This window comes from Gopherus flavomarginatus, chromosome 4 (assembly GCF_025201925.1).
Source record: "Gopherus flavomarginatus isolate rGopFla2 chromosome 4, rGopFla2.mat.asm, whole genome shotgun sequence".
Lineage (NCBI taxonomy): Eukaryota > Metazoa > Chordata > Testudines > Testudinidae > Gopherus > Gopherus flavomarginatus.
Window position 1 is genome coordinate 195,845,720 of NC_066620.1, and position 17,747 is coordinate 195,863,466.

A 17,747-nucleotide genomic window follows, 5' to 3' on the forward strand; every position below is an offset into this window, starting at 1 on the left:
GGAAAATGAAAAAGGGATCCAGCAGGTAGTCGCTGTAGGTGAGAGGGCAAGGAAGAAGAGAAGAGCAGCTAGTCCTATAGGAAGAGGGGAAGAGTCAATGGAGATAACACCAAATATGAGCCCCAGGAGGATACGGGATGGGTTGCAGAGGATTGCAAGGGACAACAGAAATTGAGAGGACTTGCAGCCAGCGGGAACAGGGGATAGACCGGAGAATCACACTGTCACCAAGAAAAGGCAACTCTCAACTCTGCTCCTTCCCTGACCACAGCCTCACTCCCGGCCCCAGCTGCAGCTCTGGCCCCGGCCCTGACCCCAATCACAGCCCTACTCCCAGCCCTGAGCTCTGACTGCAGTCCCCGGCTCCTGACCTCAATCACGGGCCCACTCCTGGCCCCAGCTCCTGACTGTAGCCCTGGCCTCAGCTCCCCACTGCATCTCTGGCCCCAGCCCTGACTCCCAATTGTGGCTTTGTCCCTGGCTCCCCACAGTGGCTCTGGCCCCAGTTGCCGATCACGGCTCTGGCCCTGTTCCCAGCCTTGGCTTCTGGGGGTCATGAACCAGATAAGTGGGGGGAGAGGCACAAACAAAAAGGTTTAGGGACCACTGGGTATAAATGATGTGCTAGGATACTTGTCCACCTACCCACTCCCTGCTCTTATGACCTGTGACATAGAAACATGCAGGCTTGTTACCTGTGTGTGTTCTCATGGCAGATGGGCTGGCAAGACCATAAGCTTTTCAAACCATTTTGTTTATTCTGGAGGGTGCTAATGCAACTAAAACAGTAAGTAGCTGGAGTAGTTTTCTAATTTATATTATAATATTGTTTCACAGCAAGTGCTGTATAAGCAACTTGACCCACAATCTACCTTTCAAAGGCCACTTCTATACTACAAACTTGGGTTGATGTAAGTTATGTTGGCACAAAGCCGCCGCAGTTAGTATAACATTTGCATGCACGGATATTTGGTTCCTGTCAGCATTGAATATACTCACCAGTAGTGCTTGTATTGACGTGCAGTGCAGTGCACCATGGGTAGGTATCCCAGTGTGCAATCACCATCATCCGGTGCACTGTCTCTTGGGAAAATTTGGCAATACATGGTAGGACTGAAAATTCATGCTGTGGCAACTAAGAGCAAGGGGTCATATTCCCATCATGAAACTTTCTCCATCCCATAATGACAAACATACCCCATAATTTTCACGCTTTTTTTTTTTTTAAATCCCACAAACCTGCATGGCATTTCTCACTGTCTGCCATCTCTGACAGATGCATGGAGCTCACATGGTCTATCTTACTGTTGTTGCAAACACAGAATGCATGATCCTCCAAATTTTGGAGAACCACAACACTGGGGAGCATAACAATTTTGTGGATGACAGACGGCTGTGGGACATAGCAAAAACCAATTTAAAAGTTGCTGGTGGCATTCACGGAGCAGCTGCACATGGTGGAGTGCTGCTTCTGGGACCGAGAAACGACCACTGACTAGTGGAATTGCATTGCAATGCAGATTTGGATGATGAGCAGTGGCTGCAGATCTTTTGGATATGAAAGGCCATATTCCTGGATCTGTGTACTGAGCTTGTCCCAGCCCTCCAATACAGAGACACCAGAATGAGCTGCACGGACAGTTGAGAAGCGAGTGGTGATTGCACTATGGAAGCTTGAAACGTCAAATTGCTACTGGCCAATGGGAAATCATTTTGGAGTTGGAAAATGCATAACAAAGGCCCCTCTGGTGTAAGTGTGCAAGGTCGTTAATCGTCGTCTTCTACTATGCAGCACTGTGACTCTCGGTAATGTGTAGGGCATAGTGGATAGATTTGCAGCAATGGAGTTTCCAAACTGTGGTGGGGTGATAGACAGCACGCATATCCCTATTTTGGCACCAGTCCACCTTGCCACAGAGTACCCCAACAGAAAGGGCTACTTTTTTATGGTTATGCAAGCACTGGTGTATCACTGGGACATTTCACTGATATCAATACCGGCTGGTCAGGGAAGGTGCATGACATTCGTATCTTTAAGAATACAGAACTATTCAGACTGAAAGAAGGGGCATTCTTTCCCAACTGGTAGAACCATTGGTAATGTTGAAATGCCAATAGTGATCCTTGGGAACCCAGCCTACCCCTTGCTCATGAAGCCCTACACCAGCTACTTTGACATCACCAAAGAAAGATTCAACTACCAGCTCAGCAGGTGCAGAACAACAGTTCAGTGTGCTTTTGGTAGATTGAAAGGGAACTAGCATTGTTTACTCACAAATTGGATCTCTGCAAGAAAAATATCCCAATGGTTATAGCTGTCTGATGGTGTCCTGCATAATATCGGTGAGGAAAAGGTGGAAAAGTTGCCACAGGGGTGGAGTGCGGAGGTGGAGCAGCTGTCTGCTGAGTTTGATCAAACATACACACGGGCTATAAGAAGAGCTCAATATGGAGCTATGTGGCCCACTATATCTTTCTACAATAAACTAGGAGACTTGTTTAAGAAGGAAAAGCAGATGAAAAGACAGGTTTGTAATCCATGAAGCAGAAGAAGAAACAATTTTGAAAAGGGATTTTACCAAAGTCTAGGATGTGGATTATCTTCTATGAATTGGGAAGACTCCTCAATCCCAACCTCCTCAATCAATGCTCGACTGTCTCGTAGCGATCGGATCTCAAAGTTAATGATGTATTCTTTGTTAGGATGTTCAGGATTCTAAAAGAATAAAGTAAAAGACCAAACTTTACTCAACACCTTTACCACCTCTGAGAAACTGCCATTGTGCAAATCATGTTACATAGACACAAAGTTTTCCTAACAGAAATTAGATTACACTTACTTTCAATATTTCATCCAAAAGAACAGATCTAATTTCTAAATCTTCGAAGTTGCAAATATATCCAGAAGTCTGAATGGGTTCCTTAAAATAATAATAATAATATGGTTAAAAGGTAATGAAAAACTTTACATAAATCTGATAAAAGTTTCATATTTTTTTGCAGAGTTGTTGTAGCTGCGTTGGTCCAAGGATATTAGACAGACAAACTGAGTGAGATATATTTTACAGGACAAATTTTTGTTGGTGAAAGAGAAGCTTTCAAACTTACGCAGAGCTCTTCTTCAGGTCTGGGAACAGTACTCAGGCTATGTCTACTTCAGTGTAGGTTCTTACTACAGCAACAAAACGGGTTCTTCCAACACTATTAAATCCACCTCCTTGAGAGGCAGTAACTAGGTTGACAGAAGAATTCCTCTGTTGACCTAGCACTGTCTACACTGTGACTTAGGCTGGCTTAACATCTCTCAGAGGTATGGATATTTTGCGTCTGCCAGTGACATAGTGTAGACCAGCCCTAAGAGTTACAGCTAAATACAAGGTGGAACCAAGTGTTTAGCATAACAAGTTAACATGTTATAAGACACCGCTCAAGGTGAAGTTAGCAGTTAACTCCTCTGCAGTTGTAGGACAAAGAAGGGCTAGTGGACTAAAATCCAGTATCTTTATTGAGTCGATGATTTTTAGTGTCTAAGGGCTGATCTACACAGAAACCGTAGATTGGCATAGCTACATCTCTCAAAGGTGTGAAAAATCCATACCCCTAAGAGATGTAGCTACGCTAATATAAGCCCCCAGTGTAGACAGCGTTAGGTCAACAGAAGAATTCTTGTGTTGACCAAGCTACCACTTTTCAGGGAGGTGGAGTTACATAAGAACCTCTTCTGTTGTTGTAGCGTCTACACTAGAAAAGCCAAAGCAGCACAGCTGTAGCGCTGAAGCTGTTCCGCTGTAGCATTTCTAGTGTAAAACAGTCTAACAAGGTCTTTTGAAGGGTTCCTTTGAGGATAAGAACAGACTGTGGGCGAACACATTTCAGGAAATCATCACTCCATAACCGACCTCTCAGTCCTCATCTTTAAAGGAAATGTACACAACACCTTCAAAAGATGAGCCTAGCAGCTTAAATTCATAACTTTGCTACACGCTAAAAATCATGGACTTGGTAAAGACACTGGATGAATGGCTTTTACAACATTCTGTAACTCACCAACCCTCCTTTGTCCTAGTGACACTCTGAGTACCTTGCCAGATCCGAAGAAGAGCTCTGTGTAAGCTCAAAAGCTTGTCTCTTTCACCAACTGAAGTTGGTCCAATAAAAGATATTACCTCATCCACCTTGTCTCTCTCATAGTTTCATGTATGTAAACAGACTTCCTTCTTCCTCAAATTAAATTTTAATGACTTTTCTTATGAGAAACAGATGCACAATACAATAACTAATCTTACATATAGATGTATAGCAGTGGCCTCACCAACCGGTCGATCATGACTGACTGATCAATCCTACAGAATTTCCCAGTCGATCGCGATCTCTGGTGGCACAGCGGGGCCGCTGATAAGTCAAGCTCCCTGCCTGCCCCGGCCCCATGCCACTCCTGGAAGTGGCCAGCATGCTCCTGCGGTCCCTGGGGGTAGGGTCTCTGCACACTGCTCCTGCCTGAAAGCACCATCCCCACAGCTCCCACTGGCCAGGAACGGGAGCAATGCCTGCAGAGAGGGGCAGCACCCGGACTTGGAGCCATGTGCCTTCCACCCTCCCACCCCCAGAGGCTGCAGGGGTGCGTTGGCCCCTTCCAGGAGTTGCGTGGGGCGGGGGCAGGCAGGGAGCCTGCCTTAGCTTTACTGCACCGCCCGGCGGGAGGCCTGCCTTAGCTTTACTGCACCGCCCGGCGGGAGGCCAGACCCCAACCCTGAGCCCCATCCCAGAGCCAGCACCCCGTACTCCTTCCTGCATCTCATAACCCCTCTTTCACCCCAAACCCCTGCCCCAGCCCTGACCCCTCTCCCAGAGCCAACATCCTATACCCCCTCCTGCACCCCAACACTCTGCCCCAGCCCGGAGCCCCCTTCTGCTCCCAAATTCCTTCCCAGAGTTTGCACCCCTCACCCCTTCCTGCACCCCAACCCTCGCCCCAGGCTCAGCCTGGAGCCCTCTCCCACACTGTGAACTCCTTGGCCCCAACCCACAGCCCGCACCTCTTCCCAAATCCCAACCCCCTACCCCAGCGAAAGTGAGTGAGGGTGGGGGCGAGTGAGAGACAGAGAGAGGGGGGATGGAGTGAGAGGGGTGAGGCTTTGGGAAAGGGGCAGGACTTCAGGGAAGGGGCAGAGTAGTTCTTGGGTTGCCCTTATATTCAAAAAGGATGGAGACCACTGATGTATAGACAATTAAAAATTTGTACATTATTTAGGACAAACATGTTTTTTCTATCTCTAGATTATAACAAAAAGGTCAGATGTGGATTTAACTCTCCACGTTTTATCATTAATTTACAATAAAATCCTAGCCATGATGGTATCTAAAATAAATATCAATAAGCACATTTTTTTGTAATCTCATAAAAGCAGAATATAAGTGAAAGCAGATGTTCCTTTTCATATTTCTAACATATCTGGAGTTTGGCAATTTATTTTTTGTAAGCAGCTCTTACACAATAGAGCTAGCTGATTTTTGAAACTTCCAGATACAGGCCCTGAGATTCAGCAAGGTATGGAAGTACCTGCTTAAAACTTTAAGCTTGTAAGAAGTCCTACTAGTCCCAGATTCCAAATGTACAACATGGAATACACTATAAATGGTTCATTTTCTTATGCGGATTGTTTTACCTCAGGATCCAAGTTTCTGAAAACATACATTCTTGTTTTCTCCATCATAGCAAACAAGTCTGGATTATCTTTGGCCCATTTCATATCCCAGACATCTTTGCGCTCCAACTTTAGCTGCTCGCCAACGATTTGCTGTCCTGTACTGTCTGTTACCCGCGTATCCAAGTCAAAGAAAGTTAGAACTCCAGAAAGGTCTATGATAGCAAGACGACTAATAGAAAATGGTGGAGGGGGAGGTGAAATGAAACAGCTGATTAGTACTATTCAAATCTGTAAATTTACAATCATTCTGCAACAGACAGAATAAACTAGATGCTGGAGGCCTGATTCTGATCTCTCAGTAATTTTACACCAGTGTAATTTCACTGGATTTCAATGCAGCTACACCAGATTTATACCAGTGTGAGAAAAGAGTAAGGCCACAGAATGGAAAGAATGAAATAAAGACATACACAGTTCCTAATGGCAGACATTCATCTACACATGTAAGGCCTAATCCTGAAAGGTACTGAATGCATTCAAATACCATTCAATGTGTATTGGGGGCACCCACTACTTTACAGGGGCTCAGCAAATTCTAAAATCTAACCCTCCATAGCTGACTTCGTGATTGCCATACCAGTCAGATGCACCATGTATTGTGCCCAAAACCGAATGTCACTCTTCACAGATAATTCATTTTCAAAAGGTACTTTTAAAATTTCTTGTACTGAATTATTGCCACATTTTACAATAAACATTGACTAGCAAATATAATGAAATATTCCATTGCAGTAAAAAAGGTTCATACATCTCTGCACCACTGGAAATTGTCAACATTTCTTAAAGTTTTTTACAAATTTTAAGAAATTATATTTTAACAGTATTTTAAACAATTGCAGAGAGCAATTGGATTATCCTTCAATATATTATCTTGACAATCCTAAAGAATTCCCTGTATAAGAAGCTTCATACTAGAAGATTAAAACACCAGTTTTGAAAAGGAAAGCTTCCAATTATAACTTCTGCATCTTTAACATAAAAAAGAGTAAAATGAGCAAATCACCACATATCTGTCAATCACATGCAAATAATTGCTATTAATCATAATGGAGACTATGTGTGCATCAGTGGGAGGAGAGGGCCAATCGGGATACAAGAACAACAATGTTAATGAAAAATAATATTATTAGTGAAATAAAAAACATTTGGCACCTAAATAGCACTTTTCATCCATGTATCTTCAAGTACATTACAAAGGGGAGTTAGAATTATTATCCCCATTTTGCAGATACGGAGAAGGAAATACAGAGAAATTAAGTAGTAGCACAAGGTCATAGAGGAAGCCAATGGAAAGCAAGTAATAGAAGCCAGGTTTCAAATGTCCTACCCACTGAACTATACTGTCTCCTAGATTAAATAATGTATTTTAAACCCATAAAATAAGTCCCAAGTAAGCCATCGCAATCAATTAGAATATTAGTTCAAAATCAAGTGGCTGTGTTAGAACCAGATCTCTGACTTACCTGGAGTTGCAATTCAAAGACATTTGATAGGCCCGACAGTTCAGGACATACTTCTGAAGTAAGCCAACATTAGGAAGACTGTATCTCTGAATGGTGCCAGATTCACGCCCCTAGAAAAAAGGAGATTTTGCATGTTGAGGCAGCCGATACAACTTGCTTAATATTAAACTGTTTACAAGTCTTTCTTTATATGCTGTCCTAAGACTTGTTGGATGAAGGACAAACCAGAAGAAACACAGAGAGGGAAGAGCAAAACAACATTAGACAAAAAGACAGTTACTTTTTTTGGTAATTGGTGTTCTTCGAGATGTGTTGCTCATGTCTATTCCATTCTAGGTGTGTGTGCCCGCCACATGCATCGGTGCTGGAAGTTTTTCCCTCAGTGGTAGCTAGAGGGGAACAGCTCTGGCACCCTCTGGAGTGGCATGCATGTATTGCAGTAAAAGGGGTGCTGCTGGTTCCCCCTACCCTCAGTTCCTTCTTGCCGGGAACTCCGACAGTGGGGGAGAAGGACGGGGCACGTAATAGACATGAGCAACACATCTCGAAGAACATCAGTTATGAAAAAAGATAACTGTCTTTTCTTCAAGTGCTTGCTCACGTGCATTCCATTCTACGTGACTCCCAAGCTGTACCACCGAAGGCAGGTAGGAGTTCCTGGACGCGTAGACTGCAACACAGCCTTGCCAAACCCAACGTCGTCTCTGGCCTGCTGGGTGATGGCATAATGCGTGGTAAACGTGTGCACTGAAGACAACGTCGCAGCCCTGCAGATGTCCCGGATAGGGACATGGGCTAGGAAGACCACCGAGGACGCTTGTGTTCTGGTTGAGTGGGTTTCCACAATTGATGGCAGTTGGGCCTCAGTCAGCTCATAGCTGGTATGGATGCAAAAGGTGATCCAGTTTGAGATCCTCTGAAAGGACACCTTTCATTCTTTCCACTGTTGCTACGAAGAGCTGAGTCAATCTACGGAACAGTTTGGTGCGCTCCAGATAGAAAGCCAGTGCACGTCCAACATCCAACATGTGTAGCCACCTCTTCTCGCTAGAGGAGTGCGGCTTGGGGAAGAACATCAGGAGAAAGATGTCTTGATTGACGCGGAAGGAGGACACCACCTTGAGCAGAAAGGCTGGATGGGGCCGCAGTTGTACCTTGTCTTTGTAAAAGACGATATATGGTGGCTCCAACGTGAGGGCCCGCAGTTCAGAGACTCTCCGCACTGAGGTTATGGCCACCAGAAAAGCCACCTTCCACGAGAGATGAGAGAGGGAGCAGGAGGCCAAATGCTCAAAGGGCAGGTCAGTGAGCCTTGAGAGGACCAGGCTGAGATCCCACGGAGGAACTGGGTCTCTGATCGGTGGGAAGAGCCTTTCCAGGCCCTTCAGGAACCTGAACATCATGTCATGAGAAAACACTGACTGACCTTAAATATGAGGGTGGAATGCTGATATGGTTGCCAAGTGGATCTTGATGGAGGAGAAAGTGAGGCCCTGATTCTTCAGCTGGAGCAGGATAGACTGGAGAGACGACTGGGTTGGACAAATACCCTGCTCCGCTGCCCAGTGGAAGAACTGCTTCCATTTAGCTAGCTCTAGTTGAGGGCTTCTTACTTTCCAAGAGAATCTGCTGCACCTGACTGGAGCAGGCCCACTTCTCAGGGTTTAGCCATGCAGCAGACAAGCCATGAGGTGATGCAGGGCAAGGTTCGGGTGCAGGAGCCAACTGTGATCCTGGGACAGGAGACCCGGGCATTCAGGCAGTGGCCATGGCTAGTGTGGCAGATTTTTGTTACCAATTTGCTTGGGGTGTTAGGTGATTAGGCTGAGGCCGCAGGATTGTTAGGGGAGGCGATGAAGGAGCACACCAAGTAACTAAGTTTTAAAGCTTTACTAATGACATAAGAGTGGTGAATGCAGGGTGCTTTTTATGTTGCTTAGAGGAAGAAAAAAGTATTAGTGCCCATGCCCTAACCCCACTTTTATATTTATACATGCATGACCCAAGGCTGGTCATGCCTGGGTGTAATGTAAGAAAAAGAAGGGGAAGGGTGTATGAGAGTTTTGATCTGTGCACAGGCTGTTTAGGGTTTGCTGTTGATTTTTGACATGCTTTATTTTTTAGGAGGGTTTTAAGTTTTAGGTTTTTTTGGGACATTTTGTTTAGGGACTTAGGTTTTTTGTGCTTTTTGTACCAGTCAAAACCGGCTTTCTGTGGTGTCCTCAGGTTTCCCAAAACACACTGGCTTCAGAGACACAAGACTCTGTTTTTCTCCTCGCTGGCCTTCACCATTTCACTTATTTTTGCAGCCCCTGCAGGTCTGTTTAGCTGAATCCTCCTTTCTCTCAGCTGACGGGGGTTGGAATTCAGGCCCCCGTCCTTCTTGGCAGGCAGCCGAGAGTCGCTTGTGTGCCGTGGCCTTAGGCTGGAGTTAACATCTTATTTCCAGATCTAGCTGGAGCATCGCATTAACCCATTCTCTTCTTTCTTCCTCCCCCTTAGGCCTCTCGCAACCTGCAAAGAAATCTTTTACTCCACACTTACACTTTTAACCCTCCTCGAAATTCTTTCCAGTGCATCTCAAAGCATTAGCAATATACAATGCTGGTGCTTACCCAGGGAACCCTATGAGGGGGAGGGGCAATTTTATTGTGACACTAGGTACCAGTGTTGGCGAGACCATGCTGGGGCAACCACGGAGACATGAGCCTTGTCCCTCTTGATCTTCGACAGAACTCTTCTGATAAGAGGGATCGGTGGGAAAGCATACAGCAGATCCCCCGCACGTGATAGGACGAACGCGTCTGAAAGGGTGCCCTCACCTAGACCCTGCAGGGAGCAGAAATGCCAACATTTCTTGTTCTGTTTGGTGGCGAACAGGTCCACTTGGGGAGCTCCCCACCTGTGGAAGATCATCCAGGTGACCTTGGGATGGAACTCCCACTTGTGGTGAGAGCAAAAGGACCTACTGAGGTGGTCTGCCAGAGTGTTGTGAACACCAGGGAGATGCGCTGCCTCCATGTGGATTCCGTGCTAGATACAGAAATCCTATAGACGGATGGCTTCCTGAGCAGACGATCGTGCTTCCCCTTGTCTGTTCACATAGAACATGGAGGCCACGTTGTTTGTCAGGACTTGCATCGCTTGACCCAACAACTGAGGAAGGAAGATCCTGCAAGCCAGGTGGATAGCCCTGCGCTCTTTGATGTTTATGTGCAGCGAACACTCCTCCGGGGACAAATTCGCTGGGTCTGCATTGTCCCAAGATGTGCCCCCCATCCAAGGTCTGAGGCATCCGATATCAGCGAGACCTCAGGCCGAGGATTCACAAACAGCACTCTTGTTATCACCCCTTTTGGGTCGGACCACCACTTTAGGGAGGTGAGTACACTGCACGGGATCGCGACAACCTTGTCCAGGTGATCTCTGGATGGGAAGTAGCCATTACCAGCCACAGCTGGAGAGGCCACATTTTGAGCCTTGCGTTGCAGACCGTATAGATGCATGCTGTCGTGTGGCCTAGAAGCCTGAGACAGACTCTGGCTGTAGTGATCAGGTGCACAAAGAGGTCAGCAATTAGCTTTGACATTGAGTAGAACCTGTCCTGTGGTAGAAATGCCCGGGTGTCAGTAAAGTCTAGCACTGTGCTGATGAACTCTAGCCTCTGGACCAGGACTAACATTGACTTTTGCTCATTTATCAACAGGCTCAGAGCTCAGCATGAGTCCTGCAGTACTTTGACACTGCCCTGAACTTGAGACCTGGAGTGGCCTTTGACGAGCCAGTCGTCGAGGTACGGGTAGATCTGGATACCCCAATGTCTGAGGTAAGCAACCACCACTGACATGCATTTGGTGAACACCCTTGGTGCTGCTGCAAGGCCGAAGGGAAGAACCATAAACTAGTAGCTAGTGGTCCCCACCAGGAAATGCAGAAAACATCTGTGCCCTTGGAATATTGATATATGAAAATAGGCATCCTTCAAATCAAGGGCAACATACCAGTCTCATAGATTCATAGATTCTAGGGTCAGAAGGGACCAATGTGATCATCTAGTCCGACCCCCTGCACAAAGCAGGCCACAGAACCCTACCCATCCACTTCTATAACAAACCCCTAACCTATGCCTGAGTTACTGAAGTCTTCAAATTGTGGTTTGAAGACCTCAAGCTGCAGAGAATCCACCAGCAAGTGACAAATGCCCCACGCTGCAGGGGAAGGTGAAAAACCTCCAGGGCCTCTGCCAATCTGCCCTGGAGGAAAATTCCCTCCCAACCCCAAATATGGCGATCAGCTAAACCCTGAGCATGTGGGCAAGACTCACCAGCCAGCACTCAGAAAAGAATTCTCTGCAGTAACTCAGATCCCATCCCATCCAACATCCCATCACCAACCACTGGGCATACTTATCTGGCGATAATCAAAGATCAATTGCTAAAATTAGGCTCTCCCATCATACCATCCCTTCCATAAACTTATCAAGCTTAATCTTAAAGCCAGATATGTCTTTTGCCCCCACTACTCCCCTTGGAAGGCTGTTCCAAAACTTCACTCCTCTAATGGTTAGAAACCTTCGTCTAATTTCAAGTCTAAACTTCCTAGTGTCCAGTTTATACCCATTCGTTCTTGTATCTACATTGGTACTAAGCTTAAATAGTTCCTTTCCCTCTCTAATATTAATCCCTCTGATATATTTATAAAGAGCAAGCATATCCCCCCTCAGCCTTCTTTTGACTAGTCTAAACAAGCCAAGCTCTTTGAGTTTCCTTTCATATGACAGGTTTTCCATTCCTCGGATCATCCTAGTAGCTCATCTCTGAACCTGTTCCAGTTTGAATTCATCCTTCTTAAACATGGGAGACCAGAACTGCACACAGTATTCCAGGTGAGGTCTCACCAGCACCTTATATAATGGTACTAACACCTCCTTATCTTTGCTGGAAATACCTCGCCTGATGCGTCCTAAAACCGCATTAGCTTTTTTCACGGCCATATCACATTGGCGGCTCATAGTCATCCTGTGATCTACCAATACCCCAAGGTCCTTCTCCTCCTCTGTTGCTTCCAACTGATGCATCCCCAATCTACATCTAAAGTTATTATTAATCCCTAAGTGCATGACCTTGCACTTTTCACTATTAAATTTCATCCTATTACTATTACTCCAGTTTACAAGGTCGTCCAGATCTTCCTGTATGATATCCCGGTCCTTCTCCGTGTTAGCAATACCCCCCAGCTTTGTGTCATCCGCGAACTTTATTAGCACATTCCTGCTTTTTGTGCCAAGGTTGGTAATAAAAAGGTTAAATAAGATTGGTCCCAGAACCGATCCTTGAGGAACTCCACTAGTAACGTCCTTCCAGCCTGACAGTTCACCCTTCAGTACGACCCGTTGTAGTCTCCCCTTTAACCAGTTCCTTATCCACCTTTCAATTCTCATATTGATCCCCATCTTTTCCAATTTGACTAATAATTTCGCATGTGGAACCATGTCAAATGCCTTACTGAAATCAAGGTAAATAAGGTCTACCGCATTTCCTTTGTCTAAATAGTCTGTCACCTTCTCAAAGAAGGAGATCAGGTTGGTTTGGCACGATCTACCTTTAGTAAAACCATGTTGTACTTTGTCCCAACTACCATTGACCTCAATGTCCTTAACTACTTTCTCCTTCAAAATTTTTTCCAAGACCTTACATACTACAGATGTCAAACTAACAGGCCTATAGTTACTCGGATCCAGGGAAGGGATGATGGAGGCCAGGGAGACTATGCGAAACTTCAACTTGTTGAGATATCTATCGAGGTCCAGAATGGAGTGGAGACTGCCTTTGGAATGAGAAAATACTGGGAATGGAAGCCCTTTCCCCTTCGATGTGCAGGGACTTCCTCCACAGCCCCAACTTGTAGAAAGGCCTGTACCTCCTGTCCGAGCAGCTGCTCGTGAGTAGGTCCCTGAAGAGGGACGAGGAAGGGAGGTGGGAGGGAGCAGCAAAAATAAACTGCAGGGTGTACCCCACTGCCACAGTGCTGATGATCCACCAGTCCATAGTAATTGCGGCCCAAGCGGAGAGGAAAAAAGAACCACTTAAGCAACTATTTACACACTATGCAGAAGAAAACCACTGAGTAACACAATGATTGCCGAGGCAAGGAGCAGTTCCAGCATTGTCACTGGCGGTAAGGAGGAACTGAGGATGGGAAAAGCTGGCAGCACTCCTTATACCACGGCATATGTGTACCATTCCAGAGGGCGCCAGAGCCAGTCCCCTACAGATACCACCGAGGGGAAAACTTCTGGCACCGGTGCATATGGTGAGCACACACACCTAGAACGAAATAGACAAGAGCAAGCACTCGAAGAACCTCTGAATTCTGCTATGCACCTCACTCCAATCACCTCCAAAACGTAAGTCACAATTATTTTCCTCACCCAATCATACCCACGTCACTCCCTTCTTTGAAAGGCTCCAATGGCTTCCTCTTGCTCACAGTATGAAGTTTAATCCCTCGTCCTCATCTTCAAATTGTCACACAATTCATTCTTGGCATACATATCTGATCTTGTCTGTTACGTACTTCCCTTCATCTTTTATCACCACCACCAAGCTCAATGACCTTTTCATTTTCGTCTCCCACTCCATCTAGCCTTCACACTTTCTTTATGCCTTGAACAAACTTCCAAACCCAACATGCTGGACTCCCACACTTTCCTCAAATCCCTCTTAAAGACTCACTTCTTTTTTGAGGCCAATAAAGGGAAATAATACAAAAAAGTCATCAGAATATGGAAAATTATCTAGAATAATTTCTTCCTTTTCCCCCTCCACTCCCACAAGACTCATCTCTCTCTGTGTCTGTCTTCTGGATTATAAAACCAGTGGGCATAGACTCTCTTGAAGTTTGTCTTGTACAGTACCAACCACATTGTTGAGACTTATAGATATTAATATTATTGTTTTATTTAACTTGGAAGAATATTACAATATATAAAATATATAGATGTGATACACCTCTACCCCGATATAATGTGAACCGATATAACACAAAGTCGGAAATAATGCGGTAAAGCAGCACTCCGGAGAGGGGTGGGGGTTGGGAGCTGCGTGCTCCAGTGGATCAAAGCAAATTTGATATAACGTGGTTTCACCTATAACACGGTAAGATTTTTTGGCTCCTGAGGACAGCGTTATATTGGGATAGAGGTGTACAACATGAGATGCTACTTTCCGAAAATTTGTCCATTTGTTTTAAAAACATTTCTAGATGAAAACTGTCCAAAAACAAAATTTCAAAAGATAACTTGAGCCTCTGCATTCCAGCATAGTTTATATATAATATTGTTTTATTTATGTTATACCTTGTGAGGCTGAACAAAATGGTAAATTTGAGCTCAGTGCCTATTTTTTTTTAAAAAGCCAAAACATCACCATTTTGCCAGTCTGTCAATGTATAAATACATCATAATACTGCATACACAATTCTATTGGGGTGCATAGGCTCATTTGCCTTTGGCAATGTATCTGCAAGTTTTTTCAGTGCTGTGCATACATGCTTGAAGCATAGCTGGTGGGCAGAGTGAGAAGACATTTACACGGTATAAAACACATGCATGTGAGAAAGAGTGTGTTCAACGTCCCTTCAAAGTCACACGTGTTTTACTTACAATGTGTTAGTGATGTCAAATTCACTCTACGGTGAGGCCAAAATACACTTTTCATTTCTGGTTCACAAGCCAGGTTTACAAAATTAGAGCTAAACTTGCTGCCTTTCCTCATCTGCAAATCCTCAATATAAATCAATGCCACTACAGTATTCATTTGAGTAATACAAGGAGGATTTGATCATGGGACAGTAACTGAGTTCAGAAAAAGTTTCAGATGTTTGAATACTTACTCAAACCCTTGTGAAGGTTTCTTCCAACTTTACTTGTGACTGCCCAAGGTCAGCTTATTTAAACTATGCCACTTACCACAATTAATGTCTTATCAGATGCAGTTATTGCACAGATTGGATCCCTTGTTCCCTGAAAGCATATAAATGCCACCAGAACACCAGTTTTAATCACCTCAGAAAGACTTCATTGTCAAATAACAGTAGCAGAGCAACAATACAATTAACTGCAAACTAGAAGACCAAAAGCTGGGAATGGACTTAGGTTTTTGCCACTGAGCAACAGCAAAATGCATCAGAGATACTCCCTGGAAAGGGCTTGGTACAGATCAGAGATTTAAAGGTACTTCAAACTACCAGAAAGATTTTCAGTTTACCTGGAATTAATTTACTGACTTTATGAAAAGACTGTTCTTACTCCAAACATCCCTTAAATAGCATAATAAAAAAAATTATGGGGGAGGTTCTCCCATGTGTAGTCCTATTTGAAGGACTCATACAAAAATCTTGGTAGGAGACAATACAGCTGAAAGTAGTACTACCTCCCTGTGATACTGACTATTTCCTACAACATCCTGAATGAACTTTATAGAATTAACTTTAACATCTTTGAAGTTCACTGTATTAAAACTGCAAATATTTATGTGCTGTTGTAAGACTGTATGGAACTTCTTTAGCAGGAAGACAAGATTAATGCAATCTCTGGAAGGAAACTCTTGACCAAAGATCCTTGAATTGTATAAAGGGTGAACATGTTATGAGTGTGCTCGTTCTGAGCTGAAGATGTGAAGAACTTTTGACCACTAAGGAATCACAATGGATGGGGGATGGAAGGACTGCATCCTGATAGAACCATGCTGGGTTGAGGTTAATTCTGATAAGCTTATCAGCATGCATGTTGGTTCTTTATTGTTTTTAACATGTTTTCACTGAAATGCTTTTTACTTTAAGAGTAAAGTAGGCTTGCAGAGGAAGTGCTGTGTGATGGCTTATATCTGTACCAATTACACTTGTTAACCACCTCTGAAGAGAAAGCAAGCAGGTGTCCTTGGGCAACCCATCTGTGCTGGGAAATACACAGTGACAGCAGAGAACTGTGCAGCCTGGAAATATCCCAGTCAGAAGGGAGAGAGATGTGTGTTTCCACCCAGAAAGGCAATGGCTGGGGAGATGGAAGCCGAGAGTGGGTGCCCTTACTGGGCCACCGAGGGGACATACAGGTGCATTGGCACTGAACTGTGACACACTCCCTGGGTTCCCTCCATTGCTACTGAGCAACTGAAGGAAGACCAAGCCAATGGCAGTGAGACTCCCTTCCCCTATCTTTTGGTATGTTTAAATTGGACACATTTCTTACATTCATGAACACTGTGCAGGTTATAGCCTATGTTTAAATATAAGTCGGGTAAGAGGGGAGGCAGAGGATAAGCAGGGCAGCGTCCATCACCACAGAGGAGTCCTGAGATTCACTCCATGGCCCCAAGTCCCTCTCACCAAAATTGTAATTCCAGAAGTTCTACAAGGTTTGTTTCTCTTCAATTTCTTTACACCTTCCCCTTCTTAAGAGTTTTTCCCCATAGGAGGCAATGACTTGGTCCTTTTATCCTTTGTTTTGGTCACAGAAAGCTGACTTATGAAACTAGTATGAGCTGTTGTTCTAGCTTAACAATTAGACTGCTCTATTTTCATGCTACACTGAGGTACAGAAAAACACACTTAGTTTTAATAACATAAAATGTATTGTATTATTTCAGTAGTTAGTATTTGGTTATTTCACATTACATGGTCTTGTAATATTATCTATAGAGCACTGAAGGTGCCTTTATTTGTATTTCAGAGTGTCTCATTTACTGTTAAATCAGGATAATAGTATTGCGCTTCACTACTTACTCCTCTGCTCTGGAAGTACAGCTTTCCATTCAATGCACTATGGCAGAGAGGCTCTCAGTGTACCATATTCATTTAATAAATAAAACTATTTCCAAAATGCAGATTCACCAGTCTACTTGAAATTCCCATTAGTGGCTGAACTGTACGTGACATCTCTATGAAGAGAACACTCATTTTACAAAATTCAGTGATTTTCCCCTATGAGAAAATAGCAGCATTTCTGTGTTTTATTTGTAAGTCAATAAATAAATATTTCTCTCTTTTATTTAAAACACAGCTGCCTTCAATTTAAAATGTTTTAAAGTGTGTTGCTTTGCTTTAATAAGAGACAAATCTCAGCTATTTTATTTGTTCATGTCAATTCAAAATTTCATCTGTATTCTTTATTTGGTCTACTAAGTAACTTCGCCTGTCTTCCTTTATAACTTCTTTCCCCTGCAGTCTAAGAAGCCACAGGTGAACTGCTCTGGCAGTGGGGGATCAATAGTAGGAAAGTGCATCTTGCCTACTGTAAATCTACAAGAAAGCAGCTCATAGGGGGTTACCAAGCAGCCACGGGGTTCTGCTGCTTTGGGAAGAAACTATCAAGCATCACTTCTAAACAGACCCTGAACTATGGGAAAATGTAGTAGTAATAGTACTAATAATAGCTTCCAAATTTACTGAACAAATAAAATGACACAGTCCCTGACTTGAACAGCCTACAATGGTAGTTTTAGACATGATGAAACAAGTAAGGGTAATAAAAGGTGAAGGAGGGAGAACAGGGATGAGGAAGAACACAAACACTATACAA

General features: G+C 44.2%; 2 protein-coding genes across 3 annotated transcripts in view; one reads left to right on the forward strand and one right to left on the reverse strand.

The window, feature by feature from the left end:
* The window catches only part of LOC127049709 (uncharacterized), a 1,018,748-nt gene that overhangs the window by 497,512 nt on the left and 503,489 nt on the right, over window positions 1-17,747 (forward strand). The window lies entirely within an intron of this gene.
* WDR35 (WD repeat domain 35) overlaps window positions 1-17,747 on the reverse strand; it is a 73,909-nt gene that overhangs the window by 14,900 nt on the left and 41,262 nt on the right. For both annotated transcript variants that reach the window (XM_050950668.1, XM_050950667.1), the window contains 5 exons: window positions 15,141-15,194; window positions 7,172-7,281; window positions 5,667-5,877; window positions 2,841-2,921; window positions 2,580-2,716 (listed from right to left, as the gene is read on the reverse strand). In XM_050950668.1, the coding sequence (XP_050806625.1) occupies window positions 2,580-2,716; window positions 2,841-2,921; window positions 5,667-5,877; window positions 7,172-7,281; window positions 15,141-15,194 (593 nt within the window). The remainder of the gene's footprint in view (window positions 1-2,579; window positions 2,717-2,840; window positions 2,922-5,666; window positions 5,878-7,171; window positions 7,282-15,140; window positions 15,195-17,747) is intronic.